This window comes from Tamandua tetradactyla, chromosome 2 (genome assembly GCF_023851605.1).
Source record: "Tamandua tetradactyla isolate mTamTet1 chromosome 2, mTamTet1.pri, whole genome shotgun sequence".
NCBI lineage: Eukaryota > Metazoa > Chordata > Mammalia > Pilosa > Myrmecophagidae > Tamandua > Tamandua tetradactyla.
Genome location: NC_135328.1, coordinates 46547441 through 46572638, shown reverse-complemented (window position 1 = coordinate 46572638; position 25198 = coordinate 46547441). Strand labels below are relative to the sequence as shown.

Genomic DNA, 25198 nt, shown 5'->3' with positions numbered 1-25198 from the left:
ACGGGGAGATCCCAGCTCTATGTCAGTGAGTCCTGGGCTCATCAAAGATGAGAACTTCTCTGAGCCTCAGTTTCCCCCTCCGTGCTTGAGGAGTGATGATGGTCTGGGGGGTCCTGGGGGGACGGACTGTAAGCTCTAACGTGGTAGACAGCGCAGCCCCTGGCCAGGCACACAGGAGGTGCAAATGAACGTGGGCTGCACCTACCCTGATGATGAAGTTGGGGCTGTCTTGAGTCTCAAAGCCAAGGTGGAGGCTCCTTTGCTCCCTCATTCCTTCCTCAGCCTCATTCTCACCTCTCCCCAGGATGGAGGGACCCCCAGAGAAGGAAAAGCAGAGCCTCAGCAGGATCCTTTATTGCCAAAGACCCTGCTCTGCAGAACTTGAGAGGCAGGTGAGGAAAGGGCAGAGGAGAGGGGAGGGGCAAAGCACGGACAGGCAGAAGGACAGGGGCACCTGGGCCCTGGCAAGAGTGCCAGGGTTGGGGTACATGCTGACATTTGAAGGAAGGAGTGGCTGAGGCTGGTGGGGAGAGGAGGAAGTGCCGCAGCTCCCTCAGGGGAGCCAGCTGGGCCTCTCATCTGGGCTGGGACAGAGGGCCAAGGCAGAGTTGGGATGGAGCTTGAAGGAAAGTCTCCAGTGCACTCTAGAGACCTGGGAGAAAGGGGGTGAAGGGGTGGGGAGTAGGAACTGAGGCTGAGGGAGACCTTGAGTGGGAACCCTGGCCGGGGTCACGGGGTAACCGTGGGCGGATTCCCCATCCTAAGAACCTCTGCGTGCTGCAGTGGACGGGGCACGCTTTTAGGACGGGTTAGTGGCAGGGCACCATGAGGGCACACAGCTGGCAGCTCCACTCCCCTGCACCTCTTACTCAGGCCACCTGGGTGGGTGGGGTCTGAAGGCGGGGCTGGGTTGGGGGTCCGGAGGGTGGGGCTGGGCCATGGGCCAAGGTGGAAGTAGCTCCGTTGCTATGAACAGCCTTAGCAACGCACCCATTCAGTGGAGACAAAGGCGCTGTCACTTGAGCGCAGAGGCGCCACATCAGCTCTCTTGTTCATGCAGACACGCTGCGCCTGTGGAGGTGGGGGTGGGAGTGGGGGTGTGGGGGGCTGGAGGCTGCAGGGAGTGAGGGGGCAACTCAGGTGGCCTCAGAAACCCCCATCATGCTGAGCCCCTGCGCCCTCCCAAGAGGCCTGCAGGGGGCGCCACTAGCCCATTTTGCAGAAGGGGGCTCCAAGGGGACTGAAATTCTACCAGGGATGGGGGTCAGCTTGGGTCCTGGAGTCACGCTTATAACCATCTCTGGGGTTGGAAGCCTGGCCCCAGCTCTGTCACTGACGCTGGCGAGCTGCTGTCCCCCTTTGTGCCTCAGTTTCCTCAACTGCACAATGGGAGAATAACAGAACCTCCGTTTCCCAAGATTGCCAGATTAAAGCAAAAGCCCAGGGTTTAGCAAGAGCCTGGCCATCGTGAGAATTCCATACACAGACAGGCCTCTTGCCAGCATTGAAAATAATCCTGTGCGTTGAGGCTGGGCAGTGCTGGGCTGGCCCCTCATAGGGGGGGTTGTCTCTGGTTTAAGATTGTGGGAAGTCTACCTCAGAGGGTGAGTGGCACACCCAGGCTCACACATGAGCAGCTGCACACAGGCCCCTACCCACACCCCTCTCCGCTATCCAAATGGGGAAACTGAGGCCTTGGGGGAAAGAACTTATTCTCCACCATGTCTAGAAGGCCTCTCAGATCATGAAGTATCAGGACAGGAGTCCTCAGAGGGGGTGAGGCCAGGAGGCTGCATACTGGGGGCATGGGGTGGGGGCTGGAGAGAGCAGGTTGCCCGAGGAAGGCAAACTCTAGGAAGGCGGGCTTCAGGAGGGCAGGCTCTGGGAAGGGGTCCCACAGACACACCCCCTAACTAACCCTCTCCTAGGGGCCTGCATTTTCATCGCTAATGGAAGACTCTGAGGTCCTGGGTGGGGGCAGAGTGAGGGAGGGCTGCTTACCCAGCGGGCAGGAGGGTGTGGTTGCTACTCACATCTCTTCCATTCTGATGTGCCTGAGGGAGTGCCCAGGCCCAAGGGGAAAGGGGTTCCCTCCCCGCAGCGTGAGCTGTACCTGAAACCTTGAAAGCTGTCAGCTCCACAGTCTGAGGACAGAAGAGGTTCATAGGGTGTGGGTGGGTCTTCACTTTGCTTCCCCGCACCCGGCGGGGGGGGGGAGGTGGGGTCCCTCAGCTGGTGATGAGCCCCCTGCCTCGCCCCCAGTAGCCTTGGTTTCAGCTTCTGCTGCACACATGGGTTACACCAGCCCATGCCAGCCAGCAGCTCCCAGCGCCCTTCGGCCCAGAAACTGGGGAACAGGCCCCTCCGGTCCCCAGGGACAGCCCCCACCTCAGCACTATCCTGGTCCCTGTGGCGTCCCCAACCCTCCCAGCCCCACTTGCCAGCAGCTTGGCAGGGCCCAACAAGCCCCACCAGTCCCAGGCTCACCGGTCTCTCAGGTTCTGCGATGGAAGAGAAGGTTGTACGGATTACAGAGCTACGGCTCCCTGGTGGGGGGAAAATACACAAAAAGGAGGTGAAATTTTGGGAGACTGAGGCAGTCTCTGCTGCCCCGCCCTCTGGGTGAGAACTCCACATATTAGTGGTGAGGAAACCAAGGCCCAGAGTAGGCAGGTGATTTACCCAAGAACACACAGCAGGTAAACTGGGATTGGAACTCCTGATGGCCTTGAAGTCACACAACCCAGGCCCTATATCAGGGCCTGGACTCCCATTTGCAAGATCTTCGTCTGAGCTGGGCTTCAAGGGTCCTTATTCCTGGGGGGGCCAAGCCATTCCTGAGGGATCCCTCAGATCCCAGGGTTCCAGTTTGCTGAGCCTCACTTCCATTTTCTCACATGGGCTAACAGAATCTGTCCCTGCCCTCCCAGCTCTGCCTGAGCACCGGGTAAACCGAGGCACGGGGCGCGCCTAGCCTGGAAGGCGGCGAGGCCCTACCTCCGAGAGTCACGTGCCGTCGGGGTGGGGCTAAGGCTGAGCGGCCGCCCTGGGCCGCCTCCCAAAGACGCGGGGGCCGAGGGCTGGGCCGAGGCTGAAAGGAGCCGCTGGGGCCGGGGCCGGGGCCTCTCGCCGCCGCTGCTCCCCGGCCGGCCCGCGCGGGGAACCACTCGGCCGCCTTCCTCTCCGCCATCCTCTGCAGGGCGCTCCGGACCTGGGGGACCGGCGCCCAGGTGAGGTCCGGGCCCTTCCCCGACCCCCACGGGCCACGGAAAGCCCCTGCAGGTCAGCCCCGAGGGTCTGAGGAGACCACGACCCCCGGGAGCCGGCAGCCCCCGACTCACCTCTCGGTTGTAGGCGGCGTAGACGAGGAAGATGTACGGCCCCTGGGGACAGACCCGGCGGGCAGGCGTCACCCCGGAGCGCCCCCGCCCCCGACGCCACCAGGCAGCTTCGGCGATTTCCAGCTCCTGGTTCCCCGGCCCGTCCCTCACAGCCGCACCACCAGCGGGCGGCAGGCGCCGGGCCAGGACCTGGGACAGCAGACCTGACGCTGCCTTCTGACTGCGCCTCCACCTGTGTCTGTGGCCAGGACCTGCCTCCCCAAGAACTGGGCGGGCTGGGCGCTGTATCTGGGGCACAGCTGGCTCCCTCCTCCCCTTACACGTGGGGACCAAAGGGACCCCGAAGTATCATCACCCCCAGGTCTCCCTGACCCTCACAGCAGGTCAGGATGGACGGGGACCCGGAGGCCCGGAAGGGGGACAGAACAACGAGTGCCAAGCCACTCTGTGGTCTGGCTGGTGGCATTAGGAGCCCAGGACTCCCTCGCTGCCACTTATACCACCCAAGGCAACAGCCCTGAGGCATAGACGGGAGGATATGGGTGGGAGGGCAAGGGTCCCTTCCAGCCTCCCAGAGCTGAGAGTTGGAGCCAGAGAGCCTTGCCCACTGCACCCAGGCCCCAGCTGGGACAGTACCACCCTCCAGGACACCCCCTCCCACCCCAGACTGTTCTCTCTCAGCAGCCCCCGCAATGCCTTCCCCACCCCGTCTCCTCCTACCCACTCCCACCCACCCACCAAAGGCATCTTTCTGAACTCCAACCCAGCCCGCCCTCCGTGGCTCCCCAGCACCCCTGCGAGGGGTCCGAGATCCTGAGCTTTGTCCTGTGTGTCTCTTGCTCTGTCTCACCCGGCTCCCTCCAGGTCTCCCTCCGCTTCACCCCGCCATGGTCCCCTGGCTTAAAACATCCTCTTTCCTCTCTTCCTGTCTAGTTTTCAGGTTGAAGCTGAGAATCTCCCCTGGAAGTCCCCAGCCTCTGCCTCCCTGTTCCCACACTGCCCCGACCCTCCCTTGGCCTCCAAGCCGTAACTGTACCGCACGCACCGTGCTGTGCGGTTTGGGCATCTGTCTCTCCCTCAGGCTGAGCCCTCCAAGGTGGGTTCTTTAAACCCCTGTATCACGATGTTCCCTGTATGTAGCCCAGGGCTGGCATGGAAGAGGTGCTGGGGAAGTATTTGTTGAGTGAATAAATGAATGAAGCAAATTAACTCATACCCACAGGGCTCCTAGCATGTGCCAGGCATTGTGCTTAGCACTTTGCATATATTATCTCCCTCGTACCCCGCAGTGATCCCACCAGGTGGATGTGAATATCGTCCCCTTTATATATAGATGTAGAAACTGAGGCCTGATTCAGCATCTCCAAGACACTCTCAGCCAGGGTAAGTGTGAGCTACAGCTGGTTATAGAAGTCAGGCTTTTCTCTCCCACCACAAAACTCGGCACAGGGGACCAGAAGGAAACAGATAGATCACTCCCAGAGAGTGATTTCTGAGGCTGGGCAGGTTCTACCTCTCCAGCTCCAGGCCTGCTCCCTGTAGCCCTGGACAGGGGAAGAGGGGGGTCCTGAGAACAGGTCCTGCCCCACTTCAGGCCCAAGAGGGACAGAGTGAGGGAGTTAGGGACAGGGCCAGAGGGAGGAAAGAGAGAGACACACGGGACAAAGCCAGCAGGCCGGATGGAGAAGAGAGCAGGAGGGAAAGGCCAGGGCTGGGGAGGGAAGCAGCTGAGTCGGGAAGCCCCTCCCCTTTCACCAGGAGCCCCTCAAGGGAGGTCCGCGGCTGCCTGGGCGGGGGCAGGAGAGGGTCCCCCACAGAGATGAAGAGAAGAGGCAGAGAGAGAAGGGCAGGGGTGCCTGAGACAGAGAAGAGGATGGGACTGCGTGGGGCATAAAGAGGGGCAGAGGGAGAGAGACGGCTGGGATGAATGCCAGGAAAAGAAGCGGAGAGGGAGAAGGGGACAGGGAGGGGACAGGGAGGGGACGCAGTGGAAGACTGAGCCTGAGAGCCCGAGAAAGAATCCCTCGGAGGAAATTCAGAGACAGAGACAAAGAAATGAGACTCCGGGAGAGAAGAACCTGAGACAGGAAAGTGAGGGGCAGCGACGGCGGGCCGGGGCACTGGCCCCACGGCTGCGTCCGTGCCCCCGGGGCGCACAGGCGGGGACGGAAAGCGGCGGGGACGCGCCCCATCCCACCGGGCACCCGGCGACGCGCGGGCGCCATGGTAACGGGACGCTGCTGCCCGCGCCGCCCTCTGCCCAGGTGAGAGACTGGCCCGAGTCCCGCGGCCGGGCGGGCAGAGCTGGGGTTCAGACCCGCGCAGCGCCTCCCCCACCCTCCCCCTCACGCGCGCACACCGCCACCTCCGCCCGCTCAGGCCCGGGCAGGCCCCTGCGCATCCGCTTCCTTGAGAACCGCCCGGTGCTCCGGTCCGCCTCCATCCTCCAGACCCCCTTCTGGGGCCGCCTGCCGCCTCCCCTGCCGCGCCACCCGCCTGGGCCCCTTCCTCCCCCCCCCCCCCCCCACCACCCCGGTTCCCACGCCCGCCTGGCAGTGGGCAGGAAGATGAGGTGGGCGGCACACAGGCGACTACGGCCTCGCCACCCCACTTTCCCGTCTCGGTTCTGGGCTGCTCTCCCCACTCAAATGTCAGCTCCATGAGGTCCGAGCTTTTTTCTTTTTTGGTGTCTTATTTGCTACTGTGTCTCCAGTACCTACAACAGTGCTGGGTGCACAGTGGGCATTCAGTAAACCCCGGGTGGGTGGATGAGTAACCCCCACCCCCACCCGCAGCCTCAGCAGCTGCTCCCAGCACAAGCAGGGGCAATCACAGACACCTGATTCGGGCCCCAGCACTGCTCCTTCCTCCTGTGAGGTCTTGGGCAAGAGACTTGGGGTCTCAGTTTCCCCATCTGTGAGGCTTACTGGGAGATGTAAATGTGAGCCTGACCCAGGGCTCGGAGCGTGTGCGGGCTCTGGAAGGGGCCATTACAGCCTCCAAGGAAAGAATGGAGAGTCCCGGGAAGCCCAGCTGGGAGGACACCTGCAGACCCTGGAAATCAGGGGATTGCACCTGATTTCCAGAGCTTGTCTGGGTCTAGCCTGGGCCCTGGCCCACCCCTGAGAGGGAGCCAGGTTGGGAGAGCTGGGAAAGTAGGCGCAGACTACAGGGAGGGGAGCCTGGGGGCGGGGCGGGGCTGCAGAAAAGGTGAGGGAAGGGCAGGGGCAGGAAGGACTGTCCTTGGAACGCCCCCCTTTCCAGCCCCCAGCCCCCTGGTCTGTCACTGTCTGGGCCCATGTCTGGTCCCCTGCAGCTCTGAGCCCCTTGAGGACAAGGACCTGGTCTGACTCATCTCTGTGGCTGCAGGACACAGGCCCTGCAGCACAGGAGGCGCTCAGGAACTTTCCTGAAATCTCCCCGTTATTGACTCGTTTGTGTGGGTTAAGTGTTGTCCTAACCAAACCCTTTTCCAAACTGCTGTCCCCAGGGGTGGCGCAGCCCCTGCTGAACCCCACAACAGGCGCAGAGCCCAGGTAGAGGCCTCTGGTGCCCCCTGCGTTCCTCAGCCCCATCCCTGGTGCTCCAGCGAGGCCCTGGGGCTGGAACCCTTGGTTGACCTACCCTTGAGTGTCAGGGCACGAGGGACCGATTCTGAGCTTCACCCGTCAGCTGGACCAGGGGATCCCGCCGTACCTGCCCACCTGCCGTGAGGTTGCTGCTCCCTCTCCCACCTCTCAGCAGAAGTTCCCAGCTTGCTGCTGAGCCCTCCCACGAGGGGGAGATCACTGGGTCCCCAGCGCCCTCCCTGCTGCCCTGACTGGCCAGTCAACCCCTCTGAGCTTCAGGGCGTCAGAGCCCCAGTCTGGCACCGGGAAGGGCCTGCAGCTACCTGCAGGGAGTTGAGGCCCACGGCAGCATAGGTCCAGGCGGGGCTCAGGTGCACCAGCAGGCCCGCCAGCCAGGTGAGGCCCAGGATGGGCAGCAGGACCAGCACCGGCTTCACCGTGGCCCTGTGGGAGGGCGGGCAGGGCTGTGGGAGGCTGGGGCAACCTGGGGGGCTCCCCACAGGGCTCCGGGGAACAGCAGCACTTGGGGAGCGCCCGGGGAGGGGACGGAGCCACAGCTCAGGAATGCAGCTCAGGGCTCAGGTGCGGCTGGGACCTGGGGCTGGACTGTTCTGCCCCCTTAGCAGTGGGAGAACTTCAAAGACCCGAGGAGGCAGGAAGGGGATTCCGAGTGCTGGGGAGAATGGGGACCCCTCCTGAACCAGACCTGGAGGAAAGGGATGGCAGCTGCCCTGAAGGAGGGCTGAGACCTGGGCAGTGGGTCCCGGGGGCTTGGTGTTGGGAGGGCTTCCCCTTTTCTTTCCTCAAGGACCCCTTGGGGTGTCCCCTGGCTTTTGGGGGACCTATTGAGTTGAGCTGCCCTGCCCTTGGGGGAGGACACTCGGCCCTCTGGCAGAGGCAGGGCTGTGGGAGGCCAGTGGTGCCTCTTCAGGGGTAGGGACCCAGGTACCCACTCTCAGACTGGACTTCAGGGAACTGCTTGATTTGGGGGTCCCCCTACCTTGTCCTTACCAGGCTCTCGGTGCCTTATGCAGACCCTGAGGCCCAGGACAGCGCTGGCATCCACCCCAACACCCACACTCACATACACACACGATCAGTTAGCCAGCCCACACGCGACATGCAGGGGCACACGTGTTACACTCGGCTTAGTGCACGAGTATATGCGAGCAGGGCCAGGTGTGCACACAAGCACACACAGCCACATGGACACACACTCACCCAGCGTGGACTCACAAGTGCTCACACTCACTGCCCTGGCGCCAGCTGACCTTACTGCTCCCTGCAGTTTCCTCCCTGGACTCCCCGTCTGGGGTCTCACCATAGCTGGGTCCTGATCCGCTGCTGCAGGCAGGGCTGTGGGCTCAGCACACAGGCACGGCGGCGGGCACTGGACACGGTGACCACCACCACGCACACCAGGATGCAGGTATTGGCCTGGAGACCCGGCATCAGTGGACAAAAGGGACTCCCCCCGCCCCAACACACCCCTCCCCTCCGGCCCCAGACCTCCCGGCTCACAGTCAGCACGAAGAGCACAGGCCCCACGAAGGCCCAGATGGTGGCTGTGTGCACACTGAGCCAGCAGTGCCCAGAGGCCACGTAGTCATGGGGGGACACGGCCAGGGTGACGGCCACAATGACCGCAGGCACGCCTAGGGGAAGAGCAAGGGACCTCAGGGCCCTGCCACCCATTCTTCCTTCTCTAGGACCCAGCGCCCCCTCCAGAGCTGCAACCCAAGGCTGTCCCGTAGGAGCAGTTATACTGGGGAGCACTGGGGAGATATGGGGAACAGGCTGGGATGGGCCAGATGCTTGGGGTGGCAGCGGGGTCATGAGAAATTTGGGAGCGGAGAGAGCTGGGATTGGGGTGAGGGCTTAGGGCTGGGAACAACTGAGATGGAGGGTTGGCCACTGGCGTGGAGGTTAGCTGGCCATGGGTCGGGGGAGACAGCACTGGAGCCGGGGGTTGAAGGAGTCGAAGTTGGGGAGGATTAGGAAGAACTGGGGTTGGGTAAAGTTGGAGGTTGACAGAGCTGAGAAAATTAAGCTTGTGTCGGAGATGGGTGCAGGATGGCATAGGGCTCCAGGGGGAGGTGGGTGTCAGGTGGTGCTGGGTGCGAGACGGATATGGGTGTTGAGTGTGTGGTGGTGTTCGGCTTCAAGTGGTGATGACTGTTATCTGGTGTTGAGTGCAGGTAGGGATGGGTGTTAGGTGGTGTTGGGCGCAGGGTAGATATGGGTGCTAGGTGTGGTACTAGGTGCAGAGTGAAGATGGATGTTGGGTGGTGTTGGGCGCAGGGTGGAGATGGGTGTTAGGTGGCCATGGAGATGTAAAGCAGATATGAGGCAGTCTAAGGCAGACTCGAGGAGCACAGAGCGGGAGTGGGGTGCGGAGGGGCCTCACCCCAGCCCATGGCATAGTAGAGCCTTGTCCTCGGGCCCGGATGCAGGTTCACAGCCACCACCTTGCTCCACAGCAGCAGCCCTTCCACCAGCATCCAGGAGAAGGCAGCCAAAAAGAGCAGGTGTATCATGGCTGTGACGGCCACGCATGCCACCTACAGGGGACAGGGGATTCCCACGGTGGTAGCCTGGATGCAGCCCCGTCCTGGGGGCCGTTGCCACCCAAGGAGGTATCAGTGGGGACAGTCTCTGGGTACTGTTCAGTGGCTTTTCTCTCCGGGCCTTGCTCCTTCCCAGGGAAACGGAGCCAAGTGAAGACGGGGGCGGGGGGAGGGGACCTGGGGCCCCGGCATCCTGGGCTGCCCACCTTGTTAGCCTTTGCCCACTCACTAGCCAGGAGGAAGCCCTCGGCGGAGGCCAGGGAGAAGGTGAGGTTCTTGTGGATTGTGGCTCGCTCCGACCTGGGGACCCTGTTCAGGCAGAGGAATTGGAGAACAAGGACCCCACTGCCTGCCCCCACCCCTATCGGCACCCCCCCAGGTTCCCTGTGGATAGGCTCGTGATCTGGGACCACGGAAGACAGAGAGGGCAGCTCAGCAGAGGGGCAAAGAGGAGGCCTTGGACGAGGGCCTGCTGGGATCGGGGATGGACACCTGGCCTGAAGGGATGGAGGCCCACAGGGGGCGGGCAGGGCCCAGGGTGACAGGCAACTGTGGTGGGTTCCCCTTACCCAGCTGCCAGGAAGAGTACAAAAGTGGTGGCGAGGGCACAGAAGGACACACCACAGCCCACAAAGGAGAGAGTCCTCAGGAGCGACTCCTCCGCGGGGTCTCTCTGTGGGGAGGGACGGAGACCCTGCAGTCCAGTGGCCCCACCACCACTCCCACCTGACCCAGCCCAGTCCTCACCACCCCCCACCATCTGCCCAGTAGTTGGAGGCCCCCCAGGCTTCATTCTCCACTCCGGGAAAGTAGGGATGTTAACTGCACCAGCTGGCGGGGGGACGCCTGACACACAGCCGGTGCTTAATACATGTGCATTTGCATGTTTTTCCCTTCTGACGGCCCTTCTTAAATGGACCCCAGCTACTAAGAGCACCAAATTGGAAGCAACCTAAATGCCCATGGGGAGGGGACCGCATGCAAGGCCACGCGTGGGCGGAAGGCAGGTGGCCAGGAGAAACGGGGCTGCAGAACAATTTCGGACACACGCGACGATATGGATGAGCCCTGAAGACATCAGGTTGAGTGAAATAAATCAGACTCAAAAGGGCAACTACTGTAAGATCTCACCAATAGGAACTAATTAGAATAAGCAAATTCAGAGACAGAAACTAGAATACAGGTTGCCAGGGGCTGGGGTGGCGGGAGGGAAGGGGGAGTTAATGATCAAATTTACAGTTTCTCTTTGGAGTGACAGAAAAATCCAGTTTGAATGGCGGCGCTGGTGGCACAACATTGTGAGTGTAATTAACCGTACTGAAGTATATATTTGAATGTGATTAAAAAAGGAAATTTTAGGCTATATATATATATATGTAACTAGAATAAAAATTTAGAAAACAGACAAATACCGTAAGACTAAAACACAAACCGGGAAGCCTAATGTAAATCATGGACTACAGTTAATAGTCCAATTGTAGTAAAATTCTTTCATCAGTTGTAGCAAACGTACCGCAGTAATGCACGGTGTTAATAAGGCGGTGGGGGTGTTAATATGGGAACTTTGTATTTTTTGCATGGTTTTATGTAAACCTATGACTTCTCTAAAATATTTTTAAAAATGTAAAAAAAGAAATGGGGCTGCAGATGGATTGTTTTGTTTTGCTTTGTGTTTGGCATGGGCAGGCACTGGGAACCGAACCTGGGTCTCCGGCATGGCAGGTGAGAACTCTGCCTGCTGAGCCACTGTCGCACCTCCCCAGATGGGCTGTTTTTGATACAGACAAATATCCATGTTGTCTTTACAAGAAAAGTGCATTTGATAACATTTTCCTAGTGTGCTCCCCAACACACCAAGTGACCCCAGAGGCTCTGGGCCCTAGGCCCCCCGGGGGTGTCCTCTTCTAGCCCTGCTAAGCCAGAGCCCACTCAGAGCCCGTCCCTGGCTCCAGGAAGCCCACCTCTCCCAGTCCCCGCCTGGGGATGGCATTGTCGCCTACAATCCTTACGTCCTCTGCCCGTCCTCTGCCTGTCAGGGGCCCCGCTGGGTTTAGTCTCCTCTTACCCCTGACCTCGCGGCGGCCCACGGCTTCCCTACCTGCTCTGCACCGCCTCTCCCGCCAAGCCCCCCTTTCTGAACGCCAGACCCCCAGACCGCAGACCCTTGTCCCTCCCGCTCCGGCTTCCCTCCCGCGCCCCTCACAGCCCCTATCGCCCAGCGGCCCAGGACTTTACCCCCGCCCACCCACCCTCTGGCCCCAGGCTGCAGCCCCCCTTGCTGCTCCCTCCACCTCCGATCTCACCCCTGTCACCGCAGGGCTCTCTTGGGGGAACACTTCTCCACAGCTGCTCTGGCGTCCTAGGCCCCCCGCGGCCTGGCCCACACCCACCTCGCCACCTTGAGGCCCTCCACTCCCGGGCCTTGCACGGAGGCTCCGGACACGGCAGACTTCTCGTGACAAATCTATTCTGCCCTTCTAGCCCCCTTGTCTTTGCTCAGACCAGGTCTTCTGCTTAGAAGGCCTCTCCTCAGCCTTTTTGCTTAACTCCTGCGGTCAAGACTTAGTTTAAGACTTGGTTCCAACCTCCCCTCCTGCCTGTGCCCCAGGTGCTCACCTGGACGTCATACACCTGTAACAGGATGGCAAAGTTGGTGCTGTGATTGCAGAAGCAGGCGGTGGAGTCCCGGTGCAGGGTGACCACGGAACAGCCGGCGGTGTCCCAGGAGCCGCCCGTGTCTGGACTTGGGTGGTGTGGAGGGAACGTGGGGACTCTTGAGGTAGGGTGGCCATGGGTGGGGAGACAGGGGGCTGGGCAAACAAGGGAAAGCCTCTCCCCTCTAGCCAGCTGTGTGACTTAAGGCAAGTCACTACCCCTCTCTGGGCCACAGTTTCCTATCTATAAAATGTACTTGCTTTCAGGATGGTGGGAGGACCATTGATTAATTGCATTTATTAAGCAATAATGATTGATGTTCATTCCCTTAGCCAAAGGTCCTTGGTGGGGATGTGGGGTTAATCCCTGGAGTTTCCTTTGTCCCTTCAAATGCCCTAGGACTCTAGTCCCTGATGTAACCAAGCCTAACACCCATCTGAGAGATGAGTCTCTCCTTGAAAGCCCACAGAAAGACGGAGAAGAATCAAGGATGACTCCTTGATTTGTGGCCTGAGTGATGGGGAAGATGAGGGACAGTAGACTGGGGGTGAAAGCAGGACCAAGTACATCAAACAGCTAAATGTGAGCTGCTCTGGGTCAGGTGAAGGTGGGACTTGGAGTAGGCTTGCATACTTCTTATGACAGGGAGCTTACTGTCTTCTGGGTAACGAATTATCTTATCCCAGCTTGTCCTGGAGCTGGGTGGGGCCTAGAGGCACCCCTGCAAGGGAACCTGTGAGTGAAGCTAAAAACATGCTTGAGCCCTGCCTCACCCCAGAGTAAGTGTCTTTAAAAACAAACAAACAAACCACCTTATCTAAGGAATCTGGAAACAGAAACTCACCTGATGCTGAAGTTCCAGAAAGCACAGACGGGCTCCACCAGCCCCTGACGGAAGGCCTTGGGAGAAGACGCAGGACAGGGCAGGTGTGAGAGTATGCACAGGGCACAAAGGGGCTGTGTGAGTTTGTATGGGGTGCAGAGCACAGGTCTGAGCATGTCTGGGGGGCACAGGGCAGGTGTGAGCATACATGTGGTACACAGAGAAGGTGCTGGAGTGTGAATTAGGGCCAGGGGACAGGTGTGTGAGAGTGCATGTTAGTGCATAAGGAAGGTGTGTGAGTGTTATTTGAGAGCACAGGGCAGGTGTGTGAGCTTGTGTGGGGGCACGGGGCAGATGTGTGAACTTGTATGAGGGGCACGGGGCAGAGGTGTGGATGTGGATATGATGGGAGGTGGGCCGGGGGCACGGGGCAGGTGTATGAGCATGTCTGGGAAAGGACAGAGAGCGACCAGAAGGATGGAGCAAGACGGTGAGGCCCTCTGCACTGAAGGGGCCCTCGGGGCTGCTCAGCACAGGTTATGGGTGAAGAGGCTGGAGAAAAGCGCCGGTGGGGAGGCAGAAGGGAAGATGAACGGACTTTCATGTTCATTATGCATAATATCAAAAGCAAATGCCCATCAACAGGGGAATGGTTAAAAAACTGTGATTCTTTCCTCATTTGGGATGCTCTGCATCTGTTAAGACAAACAGATGGGTCTCTATCTACTGGTGTGGAAAGAGCTCCACCATGCATTGTTCAGTACAGAAAACAGCTGCAGAACATTATATATGATAGGAGCCCGTTTATGTGCAATGTTAAGGTCTATGTAATTTTGAAAACACATATACAAAAGGCCTGGAAGCAAACACACAGAAACGAATGCCTGGGTTTGCATGCACCATAGTGAACAGGTTCTTCCTTTTGTAATGCAAGAGGACGACAATGCAGATTTTACAGAGAGACCCTTGAGCAATGAGGGGACACCAGGCAGCCAGCGGCACTAGACCGGGTCCAGGCAGGGAAGGCAGCCTGAGCTCAGGGCTTGGGCTGTTTATCCTGACTGGGGAAGGCAAAGGTGATGTCATTCACCAGGATATGATACAGTGCTTTGCAGAGTGCTTTCACAGCTTTTATGGTGGCTGATCTTCACAGCAACCTAAGGGGCAGAAATAAATTTCTGTCATTTCAGATGAGGAATCTCAGAGAGGTGAGTTAATCTCAAGATCACAGAGCCAGGCAGTGAGGGAGCTGAGAATGGTGTCTGGCCTGGCCAATGCCACGCTCTTTCCACCACTCTCTGATAACGCCTCCGGAGAACAGTATGTTTCTTGGGTTGACTGAATTATCATCCTATTTATTCACTTATACATAATATATTTTCTGGGTCCCAGGTACTATGCCAGATGCTGGGAGCACATATAAAACCTGCTCTACACTTTTAAAATGGGTGATTGCTACATCATAGATGCTATTTGAAAGTGGTACAACCTAAAATATAAATGGGCTCAAAAATCACAAAACTGTGTTCAGTAGCCCCACATCTGGTCGTATACCCCCAGGAAATAATTACCAGGATCAAAATGCATTGTGAGTGAGGAGTTTGATAGGGTTAGGCAGCGTTAGCTGTAACAGTGAAGAAACTCTAGCTGGGTGACTAGGTCACATTCGTTTCGGAACATCCCCTTTGAAGGGGATGGTTAGGGATTTGGGGCTGCAGCTCAGGCCTACAGATGCTAGGAATGGGCAGCAAGGAGAAAGGGCTGATGGTAAAGAGGTATCTGTGACTGAGATAATGCATAATACATCTGCAGGGTAAATGCAAAACACAAATGATCACATGGCTCAGCTGGCAGAGCAAAGGCTTGGCTTTGCAAAAGAAAATGTAGTTCCTACTGTCCAGGAAAAGGCTGAAGGGAAATACACCAAATTGTTTACAGCAGTTATCTCTGGATAACCACTGTGACCAAGTGAGGTTTACCCTAGGAATCCAAGGTTGGCTTAACATTTGAAAAGCAACTGAAGTAATTTACTGTGTTAACAGAATAAAAATCACATCAGTGCAGAAGAAGCATTTGGCAAAGTTCAACAGCCATTATTGATAAAAATTTCCAGTAAACCAGAAAGCGAAGAGAACTTAATCTAATAAAGGGCAGCCACAAAAAACCCACAGCTAACATCACACCTGATGATAAAAGACTGAATGATTTCCTTTAGGATGGGGAACAAGACCAGGATGTCTGGTCTCACTATTTCAATTCAACACCGAACTAGAGGTACTAGCCAGTGCAACATGGCAAGAAAAAGAAAAAAGAAAGTGTCTTCATTTGCAGACAACATGGTTGTATAAGTAGAAAATTCTACAGATTCCACAAGAAAGCTACTGGAAGTACTATGTGAGTTTAGTAAGGTCACAGGATACAATGTCATTATAAAAAAATAAATTATATTGCTATATGTAATCAATGAACAATTTAAATTGAATTAAAAACATCATTTACAAAAGCATCAAAAACTATAGAACACTTTAAAGATACATTTAACAAAATATCTTTAAGACCTGCACATTGGAAACGATGTTATTACTGTTGAGTGAAATTCAAGAAAACCTAAATAAATGGAGGGGTATGTCTGGATCATGATTTTGGGAGACTTGATGTGGTGAAGACGCCAGTTTTCCCAAAACTGATGTACAAATTTAACACAATCCCAATGAAAATCCCAGCAGGCATTCTTTTGGTAGACATTGACAAACCAATTCTAAATGTACACAGAAAAAGAACCTGGAAGAGCCAAAACTATTCTGAAAAAGAACCAAGTTGGAGGATTTGCACTAGCTGACATCAGGACTTACTCTACAGACACACTAGTCAGGACAACACGCGAGGAGCATAAGGACAGACAAGTACAGATCACTGGAACAGAACAGAGAGCTCAGAAAGAGACTTACCTGCATACAGAGAGCTGATTTTCAATAAAGGTGACATGGTAGTTAAAATGGGCAAAGAATAATTTTTTCAACAAATGGTGTTGAAACTGGATGTCTATATGAAAAAATAAAATGAACCTCAAGCCTTACCTCACACACACATGGAAATTAACTAAAAATAAATCATAGAAAAAATGTAAGAGCTAAAATTAGGATAACTCCCTGAGAATATCTGTGTGACCTTGGGACAGGCAAAAATTTGTTAGATAGGATACAAAAAGCATAAACTATAAAAGAAAAAAAAAATCCAGACTGCATCACAATGAAAAACTTCTCTTCCAAAGACATTGTCAAGAAAATGAAAGAGCAAGCCTCAGACGAGGAGAAAATATTCACAAAACATTCATCTGACAAAGGACTGCATCCCCCAAAATGAGAAACTCTTACAACTCAGTAAGAAAACAACTAATTTTAAAAATTAAGAAAAAGATTTGACCATACATTAAAGGAGATATATGATGACCCAATAAGTGTATAAAAAGATGCTCAAAATCATTAGTCTGCAAGGAACTGTATTTCAAAACCACAATGCTATATCATTACATAACCATTCTAATGAATGATATTAAAAAGCTAACAACTGGTGAAGATGTGGAGCAACTGGGAGCCTCATCTCCTGTTTCTGGGAATATAAAATGGTACAACCATTTTGGAAAACAGTTTTGACAGCTCCTGAGGAAGCCTGACATACACCTATCCTACAACCCAAAAAGTCCACTGTTGGGAATATCCAAGAGAAAGAACTCGTACGTCTGCAAAAGCCTGATACATGAGCGTTCACAGCAGATTTATTCATAATAGGCCCAAACTGGAAACAGTCCAAATCTCCATCCACAGGTAAATGGGAAAACAAATTATGGTACATCTATATGACGGAATACTACTGCCATGAAAAGGAACAAACTAAGGAAACAAGCAGCGACATGGCTGATTCTCAAAAACATCACCTGACTAAAAGAAGCTGGACCACAAAAAGCACATACTATATGATTCCACTCACACGAAATGCTGGAAAAGACAGGTGTTATCTCTAGTCACCAGAAGCAGATCAGTGGTTTCCTGGGGTGGGACAGTAGGGGAACGGCTGGGCCGGGGCACCAGGGAACCTTTTGGGATACTGGAAATAGTCTACAGCTTGATTGGGATGGGACACACGACCACCAGTCCACACTCATCAAACTGAACATTGAAAATGGATGCATTTTATCATGTGGGCTATATACCTCAATCAAGCTGATTTTAAAAAATATATTAAAAATATACAATATACAAAAGATTGATAAGCTGTAGGGTGTGTTTCTGCTGTGCCCAAGATGAGTGGTTGTGAGAAAAGGACACTTGAGCTTTCTCTGAAATGCTCTGTTTAGAAAGAGAGAATGAATTTGGGTGTTACATGAAAACAAATTAAACAACATGTTTTGGAGATCTTTCCATGTCAGTTTATAGAGAAGTAGTTCATTCCTTCTCTAACTCCATCAGACTCTCCCATTGTGTAGATACATATTGTTTCTTAAGTAGTCCCCCAATGATGGACATCTGGGTTATTTTTAGTCTTAAGAATATGGGGAGATCAAAGCAGGAGAAGGGCATCGGGGTGGCTGGGTCCCGGCGGCGTCACCAGTACCTGGGCCCGGTGCTTCAGGTGAAAGGTCACGGCTGTGTTAACCTCCCCGACGGGGTCCCACACCTCAGAGGAGATGACAGCCGACCCCACCTGGGTGCTTAGGAACCTGTGGGGAGAAAGGGAGCTTTAAGGGCACCAGCTGGCTGTGAGGGAGAGGTCCTGAATGGCCGGGGTCGTGTCATCCAGGCCCCTGTGGCAGAGCTGTCATCCTTGCGTCCAGAGAATTACTGAGTTACTGGTCCTGCAGGGAATCAAGGAGCCTGGGTTCCAGTCTAGCCTCAGGGATTTACTGGGGACTTGGGTAGGTTGTTCCCTCCCGGTGTCTCAACACTGAAGCCAGAACCCCAGACAGGAGCCGAGGCAAGCTCCCATCAGCCATGTCCTAGCTGGCTCAGAGGTGGGGGGGGGGGGGGGAGAGAGAGAGAGAGAGCACGCGCACGCATGCGCGTGTGTGGTAGGGGTGGAGGGAGTTGAGGTGCTAAGGGCAGTTTTGCCCACCAAATCGGTGAGAGCCTCGCCTCGCCGGGGGTGGGGGGTGGGGGGGTGGGGGTGGGGAGGAGACGCAGGTCTTCAGTAGCGCACTCACCTCGGCACCCTGCCCGCCTTGTCCCAGCTGTCCGGGGCCTGCAGCTCCAGGCCAGGGCCCCCCAAGCAGCACGGGAAGACACTTGAGATGAACCAACTGTGGGCCATGGTGACTCCAGAGAGGCCTGGCGGAGCGGGAGGGGGTCCCAAGACCCCACCCAGTGACTGAACAAGCACAAGTGTACCCCAAGGGAAATGCTCACCCCACTTTACAGGTAGGGAAACTGAGGCTAAGAGAGGTTAAATGACTTGCCCAAGATCACACAGTTAATAAGTGGCAGAGGCAGAATTCCAATCAGCCAGAGTCATTGTGATTAAAACTGCAGCTCCAAAACCCTTTGACCCTTGGCCTTATCCTCCCCTTTGACCCTTGGCTTTATCCTTCACCACTGCATGGCAGGCACCAAGGGTGGGGGGCTTCCTCTATCACCACTCCAGATGGAAAATGTGCGAGGTGAAGCAGAGGAGAACAATTCAACGGCTACCCTGTGGTAGGTGTCTTGCCTCATAAGACAAATACTAGTAACCCCATCTTACAGATGAGGAGACTGAGGCTCTGAAAGGTGACTTATTCAAAGTAGTACAAAATAGCAGAGCTGAGGTTCAATTCAGATCTGACAAAGCCCCAGCCACCCTCTCCCCGCCCCCACCTTGCCCGAGGAGTCGCCTCACTTCTCGGGCGGGGAGGTGGATGTGGCCGGGCCCCTGCGGCCTCCCGCCGGGCATTGTGAATGTGTAGCCTCCCAGGCCCGCCTCGCTCAGGCGCAGGCGCCGCACCTCCAGGCCTGGAATGAAATGGGGCTGGAGCACGCGACCTCAGCAGCCGGATCTTGCTGCCTACAGCGGGTAGGGTCTGCCTCCCCTCTCCCTGCCATCGGTCCAGGAAGCCACCGCGCCTGCTCAGAGAAGCTCAGCAGCTTGTCCAAGGCAAATCTGACTTCTCCCAGTCCAAAGGGAAAGGTCACTGAGAGAGGGGGTCACCAGAACACAGGATCAGATCCCAGTGGGCCCCTGAACCACCAGAAGCCAGGGGCCGCTGAAGGACACAAGGCTGTGCCTGGAGTTCCATATAAGTGCTCCCCCATTCAGTCTACAAACATACTCTGAGTGCGTACTTGGGCCCGGCCCTGAGATGCAGAGATGACTCAGAAACAGCCCTGCCTCAGGAAGCTTCAGGTAGAGGTAGACAACCCCGTTATACAATTACCACAAACACAACCAGAGACATGTCCACGACACCAGGCTAGCAGAGGAGGGAGGAACTGACTGTCAAGAGAGAGGTGAAAGTGGGAAAGACTTCTAGAAGAGTTGATGCTCAAGCAGGGTTCTGAAGGATGTATAGGAGTTTTCCAGGAGGTCAAGGAAGAAGGGCATTCTGGATGGAGGGCACAGCATGGATAAAGGCAGGAAACAGAATGGAGCTCTGTGGAAGTTCAGAGGGCTCCCAGTGACGAGGGCTCAGGGGAGGAGATGTCTGAGCTCAGACCCCCACCCAGGACTCAGCAGCGTGGGACCGGCGAGTAGCAGACCCACCAGCTTGGCGGTGCTGGATGCGTATTTGGAGCCGCTCGGAGGTCAGTGTGGTGCTCAGCAGGGGCACCAGGCGCTGTATACTTGCCACAAGGGCCATCGGTCCACTGACCACCTGGGAAGAAGCCACATTTTGGTGTCCCTCTCACACTCCACACCACACTGCTGTCTGCCCTGACCACTGGGGTTATATTTTCAGTGATCTGTGAGGGATGCAATTTGGTGACCCTGCCTGCTCCAGAACTCTTGATGGTTCCCTCAGGCTTCCAGGGATCAAGTCCTGAGTCGCCAGGCTGATGTTTGAGGCTCTGTTTTGAACCAGCCTCCTCTGACCTCTCCAACCCTTTTTCCAAAGCCACCCCATGCCCCCAAAGGCCTTACAGTGCTCTGTGCCTGCTGGGCCATCATTTGCCACCCAGGGCAGGCCAGGTCTCCCTGCCCCTTTACCTGCCTGACTCAGCTCTAGACCTCTTGTAGGTGCTCAACTTTTAGATTTCTAAAGGAAGCCCATGGGTGGGGGTGGGGGGGGAGGTAGGCAGGGAGAGGGGAAGGTACATTAATGGGAGACCTATTCTGTGCTGGGCAATTCACCAAAATCACTCATTCACTTCCGTCCAGGAATTTAGTAAGGCAGTTATAACAATTCCCATTCTCCAGGGAAGATAACTGAGGCTCAGAAGCTGGCTTTTCCTAATCTGCTCAAATGCCTCAGATATTCAATCAAATGCTTCCAGCCCCTCTTTGACAGCCTGATCATGGGCTTATACACTCCCCAGAATGGGGAACTCACCACCTGAAAAGGAGAACCATTCCATGGAACCAGCCTCCTGTACTGTGCCATTTTTACCCTGTCCCCAAGCCCTAGTCCCTGTTCTGTCCTTTGAGGCCACAGAGGAGCCATAACTGCTCCCGCAGCCCCAGAGATTTGCAAGCAATGTCCATGACCCTTTGTGCCCTCCTTTTTCTGAGCTGATCACTCCTAGACCTATAGTTACTTCCACCAGGATGAAGTCCTCAACCCCTCCCCTTCTCTCCTGTTCTCAAGAGTTCTGAGCTGCTTTGGCAGACAAAAATGGACTGAACACTCAGCATAGAGGACCTCGCACTTCAGGTGGTCAGCAGATTCTTGGATATGGAAGAGGCTCTTATCAATTAATGGCTCAATATTTTTTGGCTGCAGAAGTTGCTGTTGAAATGCAGTTGTATTTGGAAGGTCAGCATATAAAACAGACAAAAGGAGAGCTTCTCCAGACAGATGAGGAGATGCAGCCCAGAGGATGGGTGCTAACTTGTCCATAGCTACACAAGCTGGAGGCAAGGCTAGAACCAGAGCCCAGGCCCCTGACCTACCCAGAACTGCCAGCCTCACCTCACTGACTGACAGCCACGTGTCAGCCAATTGTTCTTCCAGGACTAGGCTGGCCACAGACATGATGCCCTGGCCCAGCTGCTCCCAGGGCCCCGTCAACGGCTCCGGTTCCCCAGCCCCAAGAGTTGTCACCCTCTTCAGGAAGTGTACAACAGCCAGAAGTGCAGCTGGCCCCAACGGAGTTGCATCCTCTGCCAGGACTCTCTCCAGGATGCCCAGGAAATTGGAAGCCTCAAGCAGTCCCAGGGGCTGGGTCCCATGGGCTTCAGAGAGTGGGTCAGGGAGTAGCTGGGGGAAGAGGAACTGCTGGTTGCTGGTCTGGCTGTCACAAGGGGATCGCCCCAGGGGCCATCACTAAGGCTCTGCCAGGGCCTTCTTGGTGGGCATGGGTCTAACTTGTCACAAGCCTCCAGCTCTCAAAGGCTCCAAACATGAGCAACTTTAATTCCTGCAGGCACATTAGGTGGGTGTCCCCTTTACAGATGAGAAAACTGAGGCTCTGGGAGGTCACCCACACAGTACCCCAGACTTTCCAGTTCCGTGGGGAGGGCCTCACCACAGTGGCATTGGCCAAGGCATTGACTCGGTTAATAACGTCCTGGCCAGGCCACAGCTGGATGTCCTGCAACTGCTGATAGGTCTCTGCAAAGGAATGGATGCCAGGCTAGGCCACTACACAGAGGTGCAGTTCGCCTACCACATGACCTCCAGGTAGCTCAACACCCCCACCCCACCACCAGGTGGTACCGGGGGTCAGGGGAGAGGCAAGCACACTGGAGCTTTACATACAATGTTCTAGATGTGAAACTGAGGCACAGAATGGCAAAATTACTTGCTCAAAATCACAGAATGGGATTCATCCCCAGGTCTGTTTGTTCCCACTCTCTTGTAGCCTAGACTTCTGGACTACGAAACTTGGGGAAGATTCTAATTCTCGGGCTTTGCCAACCTCTCACTTCCCCGCAGCCTGCACTGGTCCACCTGCCTTCCCCTCCAGCAGAGGCCAGGAGTGCAGCCAGAGCTCACCTGGCCGGTAGCAGCAGAGAAAAGGCCGTGCCTGCATGCAGGGCTCCAAGCCCTCTGAGCCGGATCCTGGGCCCCACGTGGGGCACTCCTCTGTGGGCACTGGCCGGGGTGTGGGGAGGTGTCAAGGCCGTGCCTTGGCTCTCCAGTGGGCCCTGCAACCCACCCACTCTTCTGGGCTTTGAAGGCGCCTGCACCCTGAGAGGGCACCAGAATGCATGGTCCCTGGGTTAGGGGGCAATGGGGGGACCTGGGGAAGGAATGCTGCAGCCAGTAACGGGCGGGGCAGGGCAGCCAGGAGCGATACCAGACACTTAGGCCCAGGGAACGGGGAGGATGCCTAGTCTCCTCCAGGACTAGGCCGGCCACAGACATGACGCCCTGGCCCTGCTGCTCCCAGGGCCCTGACAATGGCTCCAGTTCCCCAGCCCCAAGAGCTGTCACTCTCTTCAAAGAAGTGTACAACAGCCAGATGTGCAGCTGGCTCCAACTGCAACTGGGCCAGGGCACCGGTCCTGGAGGCTGGATGCTCAGAAGTTAGGCCAGATTGCCAAGGGGTGGGTCAGAATAGAAGTCTACGACAACCAATAGGCGGGCGGGCCGGTAGGGGTAGGGCAATCAGATGGGGTGGAGCCTGAGGCCGGAAGGCAGGATGGGGGGCGGGGCCGGCAGCCAGGAGGCCGGCGGGCCATACCTGGACAGAGAAAGCGCACCCGCACGGTGGGCAGCAGCGAGGGTGACACGATGAGGGCGTCCGGGTCCCAGCGGAAGAGCAAGTCCCCGGGAGCCGGCGCGCACGCCCGTGCTCGGCGCAGCTGCTCGGGGCTCAACGCCCGCGCCCACAGGTGAAAGTCGGTGAGGTTGCCGCTGAAGGCGTCACGCGCCGAGAAGCCACCGCCCAGGGAGTCCTGGTCCTGGCCCAGCACGAGGACGCCGCCGGGCGGCACCGGGTGACCCGCGCCCAGGCCCCGTGCCCCTGCGCGCCGCCGCCCGTCGGCGAACAGCGCCCAGCGCCCGCCGTGCTGCTCCCATGTGGCGCACACGTGGTGCCAGCGGCCGTCGGCGCGGAAGGCGGCGAGGAAGGGCGCGTGGTGCCCCCGCACCACCAGGGCGGCGTATACGGCCCCGCCCGGCTCGGCAAAGGCGCGCAGCTGCAGCGCGTTGGCGAGCGCAGGCACGGCGAGCGAGAAGAGCGCAGCGGCGTGGGGCGAGGCGGCGTCCCACTGCACGTGGGCGCACGCGGTCAGCGCCCGCAGCGCAGGCAGAGGTGCTCGCAGCCGCGCCGCCCGGTCCGCGGTCCTCTCCCGGAACACCAGCGCCGCCGTGGTGTATGCCCCTGCGGGGACACGCGGGCCCGGACCTCAGTTTTCCCCAGCCGAGTGTGCGTCCTGCCTCGGGCTGCCTTTGGGTGCAGCTGCGGGGTCCCTCCCGGGCCTTGGGGTGCCTCCCCACACCAGAAATGAAGGGAAGGAGGAGGGACTCCGGCGCCTGTTTTGGGGCCAGCTTTGATCTGCAGTCCAGGACAAGGAATTCTGGAATGTGATCGGGACTCATGGGGGAGGGAAGGGGTCCTAACCCCTAGAGGTTAACTGAACCTCAGACCGCACTTCCCAGGCTCCAGGCCTGCACTCACGCCTTGGCGGAGGTCTTCGCAGAGAAGCCTGGCTCTGGCCCACCCAGACTGGGTCGCGCACCTGCGCAGCGACGACCTCATCCGGGGGCCCCAGCACCAAGTGGCCAAACCTCTGCTCGCAGTCCTCCTGGGCCTGCCACCAGCTAAGCCTCCTCCCTGGGAACTTGCACACCCTGTCTGCCGTCTCTACCACCTCGCTGGGGGCCACTGCGGCTGGAGGTGGGGAGGAGAGAACATGGGAGAGCACCTGCATGGGTGTCTGACACTTGGGGATGGGGTGGGGTGGAGTGGTCAGGGCTAAGGGCAACAAGTTTGTAGTCATTCGGTCCGAATGGGCCTGAACCCTAGCCGTGCCCCCTCTCAGGGTGGGCCCCCTCCCCTCGTGGAGTCTGCTTCTTCATCTGTGAAATGGCATGAGTGGGGAAGGCAGAAGTGAAGCTTTCCGTTCAGGGCCTGGTGTGGTGGGTACCGAGGAAGTGGTCTTTCTTCCCCTCCTTTGCTTTCGAGGCCACTGTACGGTGAGGAGACCACAGTCTGGCTGAACGGGGAGTGTTGGGACAGCTTCCCTGGGACAGCAAGGAGGCAGACCCCTCATACTAACCGGTGGCCCAGGGGTTCCTTGATTCTCCTGCAGGGTTGGAGGAAGTTCCGGAGAAACTGCTGATCTGAGAGAGAAGGGGGTGGGGGGAGCTGGAACAGGTGCTTCCTCAAGTGTGCAGGTTATGGAATGCCCACTCTGTGCTCCAGGAGGGGTGCAGTGGAAGCTGCAGGCTCTACAGTCACACCTGGATTCAAGTCCCACCCAGTCCATGTCACTACCCTGAGCCTGTTTCCCCTTTGTGAGGAGTAAAAAGCTGATGAGTGAATGGAAAAGGTATAGCCCCTAGTGGGTGCTTTTTTTCTCTTTCCATGCCAGGGGCTTATCTCACTTTCAGCCCTAGTGGCCTCGCATCCCCTTGGTCTCCTCCCTCTTGTCCTTTCCCTTCTCCCACCACCGAAGCTCAGGTACCAAGATGTAGAGAAGATAGTGGCACCAGGGGACCATTCTGGGTCCAGAAGGGCAGATGGAGGAGAGCAGGAGTCACAGGTGTCTCCAGTATGGGCTGAGGAAAAACTAAAGAAAAAAAAAAAGAAAAGTGGCTCATTGTCCTGGTTTCCTATTTGTTTGTGACTCCTGTGGGGTCATCTTGCCTTTAGTTTGCTTCGCAGAATCCGCTGGGCCTGGAGCCCAGGCTGGGCCCTGAGCGGGGTGGCCCACCCACCGGGGATGACATTTACTTGCACAACAGACGTGCTCTCCAGGAGCCCCTTCCAGAACCGCAGCTGGGAAACGCTGTAGCCCTGGTGAGAAGGGAGCTGGGCAGCAACAGTCCACCACCCCTAAAGGGGTGGGGACGAATACTTAGGACCCTGTAGGCTTCCATGTGTTCTTTAGAGTTCACAGCCTGGCACAGTGCTGCCTCATGTGCTCCACCATTCCCCCAGGCAGCCA

At 56.8% G+C, this 25198-nt stretch overlaps 1 protein-coding gene and 1 long non-coding RNA gene across 3 annotated transcripts; both read right to left on the bottom strand.

The window, feature by feature from the left end:
* Positions 1-392: 392 nt before the first annotated feature.
* On the bottom strand, positions 393-3083 carry LOC143669934 (uncharacterized). Of its 2 annotated transcripts, none has more exons than XR_013169133.1 (5): positions 2998-3083; positions 2488-2546; positions 2114-2144; positions 991-1071; positions 393-652 (listed from the first exon to the last, which is right to left on the bottom strand). It is a non-coding gene; the product is annotated as an uncharacterized LOC143669934 (long non-coding RNA). The 2 variants fall into 2 exon arrangements; XR_013169134.1 differs by lacking the exon at positions 2998-3083 and adding an exon at positions 2683-2786.
* A 14-nt stretch (positions 3084-3097) lies between these two features.
* On the bottom strand, positions 3098-24751 carry ADGRD2 (adhesion G protein-coupled receptor D2; the record flags this gene model as incomplete). Its single annotated transcript, XM_077128055.1, has 21 exons — positions 24716-24751; positions 24308-24371; positions 23707-23919; positions 22768-23409; positions 22077-22175; positions 21607-21692; positions 21051-21338; positions 19685-19796; positions 18802-18936; positions 18153-18276; positions 17567-17672; positions 12977-13032; positions 12094-12250; positions 10047-10150; positions 9684-9786; positions 9318-9471; positions 8432-8565; positions 8232-8347; positions 7234-7354; positions 3342-3383; positions 3098-3211 (listed from the first exon to the last, which is right to left on the bottom strand). Coding segments are annotated over exons 1-21 (3006 nt in total), but the record flags the coding sequence as incomplete, so codon positions are not given.
* Between the last annotated feature and the right edge of the window lie 447 nt (positions 24752-25198).